Consider the following 11999-nt stretch of genomic DNA (forward strand, 5'->3'; position numbering starts at 1 on the left):
CCTTCCCTTCTCTTCCTCTCTCTCTCTCTCTCTCTCTCTCTCTGGTGCTGGGGAGGCAAGGCAAGGCCTCTGGAATACTAGGCAAGTGCTCTACCTCTGAGCCTGTCCCCAGCCCCAGGGCAGACTTCTTTCCCCAAAATGTACCTTTGGCTTTAGGCAGTTTACTCTCTCATAGTAAATAAGCATTTCTTTTGCTCCTGTGGTACATATTAGTTATACAGAGCAATGAGTTTCATTTTGGCTCATTCCCACCTGTGTATAACATTCTTTGACATCTCCAGCCCCCTTATGCTCTCTGCCCTTTCCTTTTCATTCTCCACCACCCCCACGAGAGAAAACGTGATATTTGTCTTTCTGGTTTGGCTTATGTGGCTTAACATATTTTCAGGTTCCATCCATTTTTTCTGCAAAAGACACGATTTCATTCTTTATGACTGAATAATGGCAGGGAACTGCTTCTTCTTGGGAAAAATGAAACACATTCCATGCAAATGACTAGACCTTGAGCTCCGGATAAAGAGAAGGGTGACAGGGGCATTAGCAGTTTTCCTGACCACACTGCTGTGTTTCGGAGTCTGGGTTTTTGAAGGGGATTATTTTAGCATGAAGGAAGGAGGGAAGGGAGGAGTCCTCACCCTCGGTTACCTGCGGAGCCCTGGGCTTCCCCGGGAGGTCCTGGGAAGGAAGTGCAGAGGGCAGAGAGTGTGGAGTGTTCAGGAGGAACTGAGGTCTGGAGCTCACAGAGGTGGAGCCTCCGGAGTTCTGCTGCTCTGTAGGAAAAGGTGATGCAGGAGGCCAGGGATGGAATTCTTCACTGTGCGAATGGCTCCTCACTGCATTTTAATGTAACAGAGAGGTTTCTGTAATGCAAAGGCTTTGACCTCAATCTGAGGTTGAAGCAGATTTATTGGGCAGTCAGTATTGATCTGAGTTTTAAACTTTAAAAATTTTCAGCGCCCAGCCCCCATTATGTAGAGTAAGATGTCAATGTGTGAATCTGATGAGAAGATTGGAGAGAAAACACAAAGTATGCACAGACACTGCGCCCTTAGTTTCCTGGAACTGTGACCAGGGCACAGCTCTCGAAATTTCTACCTTCCCCATGGCCGTTCTGTGGGATCATGTGGCTTGCGCGTGTCTTGAGTTTTCAGGATGAAAACTCGTGTGTCTTTCCTGGTTCACTAAGCTGGTGTCACACAAACAGCGGTGATGCCCGTGTTGATAGCGATGGTTCTGTAACAGAGACTTACCTTGTGCCGGGCTCCATTCTACACACCTCAGAAGCGTTTCCCTGCGCCTGCACATCACCTAAGCAAAGCAAAGACAGCAATATAGGGCAGCTGGCCAGAGAGGCCCGCAGTATGAGGGCCCGGAGAGGACCGGACCGTGTGGGCCCTCGGGAGACACAGAGCAGTCAGAGCACCAGGCTCCTCTCTCCGCACCATCCACACTCCTGCTCGCTCACCTGTGGTGGTGTTGCCTGTGGCCATGGTCCTCGCTCCTTCAGAAGGGACAAGGACCCCGTGTGGGATGGGTCTGCCGAGAGAAGACCTGGCCGTGGCTGACCGAGGTGAGCATGAGCGCAGTCAGGGGCGTCTTCCCCAAGGAAGGGGCAGCAGCATTCGCCCGAACACAGCATTTTAGAGGCAAAACTGAAACCGCGAGAGCAGAAGGCTCCTTTCACTCATTTTATGTCTGAGAGAAAAACACGATAAAAGACCAGGCAAGGACTGAATGAACTTTTTTTGTCAATAAAAATAATTAAAACTGTAAAACATGCCCACATGGCAGGTCGAGAGTCACCTCAAGATTGGAAACTGAAGACCATGATGCCAACGGAGACGACCACGGTCCTTGGTAGCTTAATTCTTCTGTGCAAAGAGGGAGTGGTTTCCGTCACCGCTGGGTAAATAGCATCCCAGCCAGGACTGCCAGGTGCGGCCAGCCGAGCACGCCCCGGTCCTTGGGAAGGAGACTGCCCTCAATGTAGGCTGGGTGCCAGTGCTTTGGACAATGGCTTCTGGCCACTGCAATGATTATATATGTGTGTGTGTGTGTTGCTGGGGATTGAGCCTTTGCACTGAGCCACATCTCACAAAATCACTCAGTTGTCAGGCTAGGCTTGAACTGGTGTTCCTCCTGTCTCAGCCTCCCAAAATGCTAGCATGACAGGCATGTGCTACTATACCCAGCTCATGTATTTAGTTTTAAGAATTAATGTTGAGCCAGGTGTGATGGTGCAAACCTACAATGCCAGCACTCTGGAGGCTGAGGCAGGAGGATCACCATGAGTTCAAGGTCAACCTGGGTTACATAGTGAATTCAAGGCCAGCCTGAATTATATAGGGAGAGGCTGTCTCAGAAAAACAAAACAAACCAAAAACACAAGCAAAAAATTAATATTCAAATTGTTCAAGTTACAAAATAGGAAAAACTATTAAGTGTTAAATTCAGTTTACAGATTATAATAGTTTATGTAAAACTTTAGCACAATTTTAATAATCTCTTTGCAATGGCCTTTAATTACATTTTCTATTATTTATAAACTTAATAAATTAAACTCTTTTAAATATTTCAAATGTATTTATACATTTTACTTTGAAGAGATACAATTCTCTGACTACTAAATACTTTCTCAAGATTTAAATCTTTTAACTCTAAGAATAAAATTTGTAAATATAGCAAATCTCACCTTTTTTTCATCTGATACTCTTTTTGCTGTCTGATACCATTAACAGTAATAGCTCAACCTAAAATCACAGGTTTAAAGTAATCCTTCAATTACATATTTTCATTAGACCCTAAACTTAATCTATGAAATACTCTGAAGTCCCAAATTCTTTTTTTTTGGCGGGGGACAGGGTATGGCTCTGCAGCCCAGGCTGACCTAGAATGAAGAGCCGTCCTCCTGCCTCAGCCTCCTGAGTGCTGGGATTACAGAGGGGCACCACCACACCCAGCCGAAGTTCCGAATTCTTGAATATGCATAGTACATAAATGCCAAATATACAGATTATGTCTAATATTTTAATTTAACATCTTTTATATTTATACATAATTATACATATCTATTTCTACCCACCAAGGAAATAAATATTCCATCTAAGCAATTTTATTTTTTTGAGATTGGGTCTTACTTTGTAGTTCAGGGTGGTGTTAAATTTACTATCTAGCCTAAGCTGGTCCTGAACTCATGGCTATCCTCCTGCCTCAGCCTCCCAAGTGCTAAGATTACAAGTGTGTGTCAGTTAAGTAATTAGAAGAATTTGTGTGTGTGTGTGGAGCCAGGGTCTCACTATGTAGTTCAGACTGGCCTTGAACTGACTGTGTAGCCCAGACTGGCCCTGAACTTGTGTCAGTCTTCCTACCTGAGCCTCCCCAGTGGTGGGATTACAGGCATAGCTATGCTACCACACCTGGTATCTAAGTAATTTTTGTCTTTCTTTCCCTGAAAACTTTGGCAGAGTTGTTCATGGACCAGAAATGTTCTCAAGATTTGAGAGGTGGAGCTGCAGGTTCCAGGATAGTTTTCCTTGTGACCCAACTGCCTTTTGAACTCTTTCCCCGGTCCTACCTCTAGAACTTCTAGAAACGTGTTGTCAAGTTACCTATTAAGGACGTCTCCGATCTACCTGGGATATTACTGCATCCTTCATTTCACTGGCTCCTCAGATACTGAACCATCTTTGTGGCTGGCCTGAATTTGGACTTCCTGGAGCTTTTTTTCTATTTCCTGTGTGGTGAAGCCACATCTCCTATCCATTTTAAAGTAATACCTGATTGAATTTTAGCTTTATCTCAAGCCTTAGTGGGAGTAGGTGGTTGCTTCCAAGGTCACTCTACTGATTATGTCCGGGAAAAGAAAACAAAGGGCCAGGACTCGAGGACACCAGCAGCTAAGAGTGGAATCCCGGTTGTATGGAACGATGTATGATATGAAATTTTCACGTGATGTTTGCCAAATATGAATGTGACAATTAAATGTATGTGTATCTTTCTAGCTTGGATTCTGGTGCATAATGAAGTGATGGGGGAGAGATTGGCACAAAGAACTCTATCGGGACATTAACAGAGTAACAGATGTTTCCTGTACAGTAGATAGTGGCGTTATGTCAGTGTCGGTTTTCTTTAGGTACTTTTATAAGAGAATGTCCTTGTTCTTGGTAAACTTACATGGAAGTATTTGAGAGTCACAGAGCTCATGTGTACCTCTCAATGACTCTGGAAAAACTTTGTACTCATATGGAGCCAGGAAGCAAATATGGCAATATCACCAACTACAGAAATGAGCCCTGAGAGTATGGCCTTTAAATGTGGCAATATCTTAATAGCTGCTCAATATTTGCAAATTATAAAGCTGGTCTAGAAGATAAGAACTCACTTTTATTGGAGTCTGTATTTTCACCAACGATAATTATCTTCAGCAGGTAAGTCAGACAAGTATTTGGACAGAGCATTAACAATACGGTCACCTAGACCCGCGATGTAGAAGCTTCTCATTTCTTCTTCCTTTTTTGACCCCGACCCACCATATCAGGACTTGGTACTTACATAAGTAGCGCCTTGTGGTGCAGATGTGTAAGACAGGATTTCCCGGGGACCGACTTGCAGATGTCCTCATCCCCAGGCCTGCGTCTGCAGAGGTGGCGTGGTTGGCCCACACTCTCTAGGTTGGTTTTCAGTCGGGAATCTCCCCCATCCCCCAGTGCTCTATTCACAGAAGGCAGGAAAAAGGACAAGAGGCCGGGATTGGTTTTTTGGTTTTTTTTTTGCATCACTGGTGATTGAATCAAGGGCTTTCATATGGAACTACATCCCCAGCCCTTTTTTATTTTTTATTTTGAGACAGGGTCTTGCTAAATTACTAAGTTCCCCAGACTAGGCTCCCACTTATGATTTTCCTGCCTCAGCCTCTCAGAGTGCTGGGATCACACTACTCCCCGCAGAGGAAAGAACTTTTATGTGAGTGTATCACAATAGAGGAGAGCAGCCTGGCAGAGAAGGGGCCTCGAAAAAAGGAAGTGTAGAGGTTGGGAGCTGATAGCAGTCTGTTCTTCCACTGAGTTCATTAAGACCTGCCCCGACAACTGGCACCTGAGTCACCACCTGAGCGGTCAGCCACCTCCAGGGCTGGGAAAAGTCTATTTTCTGAAATTATTTACAGCTTAGAGCAGCCACAGAACTGGGCCAAAGTCATTGGGTTTGGAGCAGAAGTGACATGGGTCCCATGACATCGTTCAGAGGAAGCCTGTGGCTTTCCCTTGCTTTCCTCTTGCTTACAGAGTAGAGTGAAGATGGGGTGACCATGATTCAGCTTCAACCAAGAGCACAAAAATGAGAACACTGAGCAGGCAGAAAGGAGTGTAGCTCAGTGGTTTAGTGTACAGGCCCTAGGCAATCCCCAGTAAAAAGAGAGATGGAGGAGAGATGGTGGGGCAGGGGGAGGGAGACGAGAGGGAGAGAGAGAGAGAGAGAGAGAGAGAGAAAGACTATTGCTAAATTAGTTTCCGCTACAGTCATCCTTTTATGCCAACAATCAAGCCACACTTTGGGGGTTTATTTCTCATGCATCATTAAATATACAGTGGATGATACAATGCAAAGGAGATGGAAATTGATCAGAAAGTGAAGCAACAGTTTATAGAAGTTACAAAAGTTTATGCCATGAAAGTGAGAAAGAACTCCTTGAACACAGGCAAAACAATTTCACAAAAGTGTAACAGATGAGCCTTCCAAGGAAAAGTCCTTGGAATACTGCTAAGGACTAAAAAGAACTGAGCTACAAAACATACAACCCCATGATGCATCTCAACACGCTACCTGCAGAGAAACGTGCCAGACACAAACAACTATACTTCATACCAATTAATTTGTTTACAATTTAGAATAGAAAAAACTAACCTATGGTTGGAGAAATCAGGTAAGAGAGTGCATGGGTAAGGGGAGCTAAGGGAGCTTTCTGGGGTGATAGAATAATTATTCTATCTTAATATGAATTCCTGAAATGAATTGAATGTTGTAGTTCATTTCATTGATATCAATTATACTTCACTGAGCATTTCACTGGATATCAATTATCTTTCACGATCATAGTTATCCATGTTTGTAGCAACACAGTTTATAATAGGTAAACCCAGGAAACAGCCCACTGAAGATGAAAGTATAAAGAAAATGTGTTATTTATATACAATGGAGTACTAGTCTGCCATAAAGAAGGACAAATTTGAGCCATTTTTAGGTGAATGAATGCACCTTGAGGCCATAGTGTTAAGTGAAATACATCAGATCTACAAGTTTAAATATTGCATTGTTGGGCTGAGGAGTTAGCTCAGTGGTTCCATCCCCTGGTTCTCAAGCCCAAGGTCCTGAGGTCAATCCTTGGTACCTAAATAAATAAATATCAGATTGTTTCTCTTTTGTGGGAAACCCAAAGGGTAAACAAGAGCAAAATGGAAGCTAGGTATCAGGAAGTAAGAAGAACGTGTTCACAAAGAAAGAGACACAGGGCGGGAAGGGAGGGAAGGAAGGGGAAAGGGATTTTAAAAAGACAGAATAGAAGGGGAAAAATGGAAACAAAGCTTTTGTAAATGTGGAGGGTAAAAAGGGTTCAAGGGAGGAAAACGAGAGAAAAAAAAGTAACGCACAGGTACAAATTCTCTATAATGAATGTGATCATTATGGGTGCCAAAGATATGCTGATAAAAGTTTCAAACATCAAATCATAAAAAAGATTGTATTTAGTTTTGCAGAGAGAAAAGTGCTTGGGAAAATCAACAAGATCTCAAATATTTTTACAAAAGGTTATCTTTTAATGGTCATACCATAAAAGTTAAAGAATTAACCTAAATTATAGCATGCCAACCAACAATTTTGTCAGGAAAATTACACACCCTCCCAAATAAGAAATATTTGGCTCATATTTTGCTCTAAGAATAACCACAGTTGTCATTTTGTGACATATATACTAAAGTATCTTTATGACTTTTCCTTTCTTTCAGTCTTTTTTACTTTTCTCTTTTGGCAATGGGGATTTAACCCAAGTCACTCCACAACTGAGCTATGTCCCTAGCACTTTTCATTTTTAAATTTTGAGACAGTGTCTTATTAGTTGCCCAACCTGGCCTTGAACTTGAGATTCTCTTGCCTTAGCCCCTCCCGAGTAGCTGGGGTTACAGGAGTGTGACACTTCTTGAATTTTAAGGGTGGTGGTAGTGCTACTGGGAGTCAAACCTGGGGTGTCCTCCCTGAGTTACACCCTTAGCCCTTTTTATTTTTTAAAAATTTATTATTATTAGAATTTATTATTATTATTAGAAGTTTTTGTGTTTGGTAGTCTCACTATATATTCCAGGCTGGCCTTTAACTCACCGTGTAGCCTAGGCTGGACTTGAACTTGTGGCAATCTTCCTGCCTCAGCCTCTCCAGAGGTGGGATTACAGGTGTGCATCACTATGCCTGGCTCTTCCTTCCTTTTCCCTCCCTCCTTCCTTCCTCCCTCCCTCCCTTTCTTTCCTGAGACAGGGTCTCACTAAGTTGCCCAGGCAGGATGTGAATTTGGGATCCTCCTGCCTCGGCCTCTCTCAGTTCTGGGATTAAAGACATGTGCTACCATGCCTGGCTAAAGATAAATTCTTAATCAGATTTTGTTTCTCGTTTTAACATTCCTTCACTCAACAAACCAGGCACTGTTTTAAGTGTTTGGTATCTTCTGTCAGTGACTAACAGCCTAGGACTCCTGGCCTCACGGGGCGCACATTCTCACATGGGCACCAAGCATAAACGAAGGCATGAGAGATGAGGGAGATTTGGGGTGCAGCGTGCATGTGCCCTGAGGTTTAAGCAGCAGCTTGACTGAAGTTAGGGAAGTGGCTGTGTGGGAGAGAACATTCTAGCAGAGGAAACAGCCAGAGCCACAGCCCTGAGGTGGAGTGTGCTGGGCAGGTTCCAGAGAGGGACGGAGGCCAGCACGGGGGAGCAGGAGTGGGACCGGGACCCAGGTCAGGCGAATGTTTGTGTCTTCTCCTAGTGTTCGATCTTCACTCTCTCTATGAGGACAGGGGCTGTGTGTGCCTACATGTGTGTGCATGCGTGCATGCGTGTGTAAATTCCTTTTGCTCCCCTCTCCATGTATCCATCCTGAGGTTGTTCAGTCACTTCACAGAAATGTTGGAAACAGAGCTCCCAAGCACTCACAGCTTCTCTTCCTCCTGTATTTTCCACTCCTGCTAAGAGTGTATTTCTAGCCAACTAATAAAGCTAGAAACTCCCGCTTCCCCCTCTTGTCGCACAGCCACACCGGTTCTACCCCACCAAGCTCTGGAGCTCACTCTCTCTCCCCATTGCTGTGGTGTGGTCACTGTGGCCTCTTTCCCAGCTTCCTGCCACACCCTCCTCACCCCCATCTTGGCTTTCAGACTCGCCTCTTGCAAACTTGCCTGATTTCTTATCTCCCCAGCTTCAGACCCTGGTAGCTGCCCCCGCGCCCTTACGGGGTCAATCCCTTACTCAACAGTATGGCCTCTAGTTCCCCTCCACCAGTCCAGCTCCCCGGTCCGGTCCGTCTCCGCCATGGCCCCGGGCGCCTACCACCCCAGTCTTCACCACCAGGGCACACTTTGCTTGTTCATGGATGGGGGCTATTTGTAAATCTGGAAGTGCTTTCCCTCTTCCCTGGGCTCAGGTGTGCTTCCTTCAAGGCCACACTCAAGGGAACGCCACAGTGCCCCCGTCCCCCGTCCTCCTAGCTTCCCAGCCAAGCAGGTGCTCCTCTGCGTCCCAGGACACGGCACACACCTCTGGCTTTGCCCTTCCAGTCACGGGTGTAATCACACCGCCCTGCTGCGCACCTTCACCGCTCCGCTCGGAGTGGCTCCCGCCTCCCGCTCCCCGCTGCGTGCTCTTACCACCCCGCTTCCGCATTTCCAGTCCTCCTGGAGCTTCTACATCTCAGTTCAGCCAGTGCCCCCAAGAGGCTGAGCTTTGTCTTATTCCCCCTTTCTTGCTACATTGAGTACAATCCTGCCGAGTATGACCCTGCGTGCATGGGCGGGGGCAGAGTTGGGGCTGGAACCATTTTCCTCTCTTCAGGCAGATGCAGCTCTATATTTATGTCCACATTTATGCAGATTTACAGTTTAAAAACCCTGAGAAGGCTTGAGGATTATACTGCAGAGAGATATATATTTAAGAATCCCAGACTGCTCTATAGTTCACTCTTGTATATTCAGACATATTTAATAGGAAAGTTGCAGGCTGGAAAGCAGCTTAGAGACAGAGCATTTGCCTGTCACGCATAAGGCCTTGGGTTCAGTTCCCAGCCCTGCAAAAAAAAAACAACAAACACAGTAAATAAAAAAAAAAAAAAAGAAAACTTCTATCCTTAGAAAGTTGTTTGTGATAACATTTCTACCAATAGCTATTTATGAGTCTTGATATCACTCATAAATATGTAACTGTATACTTACTGCTGAGTATATTTGTATACATACCATTTATAATTTTAGGATGTAAGTAGTTGCTACTCATCATCTCCTACGAATATCTAGATACATGTGTAATTTCAGAGTTCCAGCAATAACGGATTAGAAATGTCACCAATCATGTGACCTCTAGCCCCTCAATCCCCGAAGGAGCAGTCACCTTCTCACACAAATGGTGTTTCTTCCTCCTGAAGGGAATGAAAAAGCTCATTGTCTCAGCAGACTTGGCCATTCCAGCTCCTGTCTTCGAGCAGATGATGGTGGATATGTCAGTGGGGAGGTGCTTGCCTCTTTCCCTGGGATCCCAAGAGTTGCGAGGTTCCACCAAGGGCTGGGCCAGCTCCCTTCCAGTCTTCACAGTGTTGGACAGAGCTAGGATGAGGCCAGGAGGGAGGTGCCTCCCACACCTCCAGGGCTGCTGCCGCCAGGAGCCTCCTGGCTTCCTTTTGTGATCAGCGGGTGCTGGAAGGCTGCAGCAGATGGCTAATTACCATAATGCACAGAACTCTCGAGGGTCCTGGGTGCAAACCCAGGCGTGACCAAGCCAAGAGCAGCTGCATCTGCTGCGGCATGTGGCACCAACATTGGGCTTTACCCACACACCCATCCGACCTTTCCAGCAGGAGGCTGCTGGCATGGTTTGGAACAGATGGCCAAGAGAAACACAGGGAAAAGCCCTCTTGGCTGGATGTCGAGTCTCTTTTCCAGCCTCCCCAGCCGAAGTATCAGACCTGACACGAAGCTCATTGTCCCCATCCCTTGTGCCTTCTTGCTCGGTGTTTATCCTCAGGACAAATCTGATCCCTGAGCTTCCATTCTTAGCCGCCAAGCAGCTAGCTTGGTGGGGAAACCTGGTCTCTAAACCAACAGACGTTTATAGCAGTTTCTGCCTGCCAGCCCCCACTTGGCTCCTGACCTTGACAAGCATTTGTCCCCACAGGTAAGTGCCCGCCAGATAATTTGGCACTCCACAAGTGACACTAGTCCCACTCTTCAACTTGGAGGCATAGAGACCCTTGCTCATCCTAGGAGTTAACCTCAGATCATACTAGATACCATCTGCTGTTGACCTTGAAGGCTTAGAACTGAAAAAGAAATACAGCAACAAAGTGAAGTGCTTTTGTTTTTTGGTAAATCAGGATTCCTTTAAAGAATGAACCAAATTTTTGCTTAAGAGAAATGTTTGAGGGCTGGGGGTGGGGTTTGCTCAGTGGTAAAGCATTTGCTTTAAAGCATGCTCAAGGTCCCAGGTTCAGCCCCTAGCAACATGCACGCCCACACGCATGTGTGCGTGCACACACACACACTCACACAGACAGAGGAAACCCTCAGTATACAGACGGGACACGTCTGGGGACGCCTAGCACAGACTCCTCTAAGGCACGGTGCTTGAGCAGGGTTTCCTGGCCTCTGGGTCGAAGAGCAGAAGTGCTTCTAGGTGAGCCTCTTGTGGAAAAGTACCTTAAACCCCCGAAAACATGAGAAATTAATAGGAATTTGGTTGTTAGAGAGCAGAGAAGTAAGACATTGAGCAATATGTCACAGTAGTAAAGAACTTCTAAAAAGAGGAATAACAGATTTTTACATAATAAGTTATGCACTTGCTGCAGTATTACCCCAGGGCCACCCCATCTTCGACAAAGTCTGCTATATACAAAACGGTTGTGTGTGACTCAGTGGTGGTGGGTGGGCAGTAGAATGAAATCAAGAAAAGGAGCTGACTTTGAGTCTTGGTCTATACAGGAGGCAGCATGTACAGAGTAACAAAATGATTCCCAAACAATCAATTCTGCAGAGGCAGGAAATTGAGAACTAAAAGTGACTATGAATTTTCCCTTGGGACTTTTAAAATTGGGGAAAACACTGAACTTTAAACAAATTGAGGAATTAGTCAGTCTCGGGCAGCTATAAAGGGCAGAGTGACCTTGGTTACACTATAGCATACATGTTGATAGCTAAATATTAAAAAACACAGCTTTGAGCCAGGGATTTAGCTCAGGGGTTCCACCAAGATCTGGAGTTTGATTCCTGATACCAAAAAAAAAAAAAAAAAAAAAAAAAAAAAGCACAGCTTTCTAAAATATATAATGTGTATTCAGCACATCTAAAGTAAAAGTCCTTTTTCAAATATACAATCTGCAATCGGATCCTGAAAATTGGACTTTGTTTCTCTGAGTTTCATCTTGCCCTTGGTGACCCATCCAAAACTCCCACCCTCTCCACTGAAGTCGTCTTACTCCCATCAGGGTCCTGCTATGAGGTGAGTTTCGGAGGTAACATGTCTACCTGCTTCAGGCTTCTGAACATCCACCATCCCCAGACTCCTGGGCTGGATCTGGCTTGGCTGGGGACCCACAGCTTTGGGGTGAACACAGAGCTGGTGGCTTTCTGGAGCACTGGGGCCTGCTCCCTACTCCCCACCTCCCAAGCACGGTGGGCTGCCCGCAGTGGTGGGCTTCACTCCCACCCTGGCACTTCCTCCCCCAATTCTGATCTGCATCTTTTCAGTTTTAGGCTGGT

The 11999-nt window shown here is 45.5% G+C and overlaps 1 protein-coding gene across 3 annotated transcripts in view; it reads right to left on the reverse strand.

Moving 5' to 3' along the window:
• LOC104856414 overlaps nucleotides 1-8987 on the reverse strand; it is a 14246-nt gene extending 5259 nt beyond the window's left edge. For 2 of the 3 annotated variants that reach the window (XM_033763927.1, XM_033763925.1), the window contains exons 1-5: nucleotides 8904-8987; nucleotides 4552-4710; nucleotides 1466-1695; nucleotides 1251-1308; nucleotides 646-833 (exon numbers count right to left, since the gene is read on the reverse strand). In XM_033763927.1, the coding sequence (XP_033619818.1) occupies nucleotides 646-833; nucleotides 1251-1308; nucleotides 1466-1639 (420 nt within the window). In that variant the 5' untranslated portion in view covers nucleotides 1640-1695; nucleotides 4552-4710; nucleotides 8904-8987. The remainder of the gene's footprint in view (nucleotides 1-645; nucleotides 834-1250; nucleotides 1309-1465; nucleotides 1696-4551; nucleotides 4711-8903) is intronic. The other variant, XM_033763926.1, reaches the window with a different exon arrangement.
• Between the last annotated feature and the right edge of the window lie 3012 nt (nucleotides 8988-11999).

The sequence above is a fragment of the Fukomys damarensis genome, unplaced genomic scaffold, assembly GCF_012274545.1.
Source record: "Fukomys damarensis isolate Sample0158 unplaced genomic scaffold, DMR_v1.0_HiC HiC_scaffold_2, whole genome shotgun sequence".
Lineage (NCBI taxonomy): Eukaryota > Metazoa > Chordata > Mammalia > Rodentia > Bathyergidae > Fukomys > Fukomys damarensis.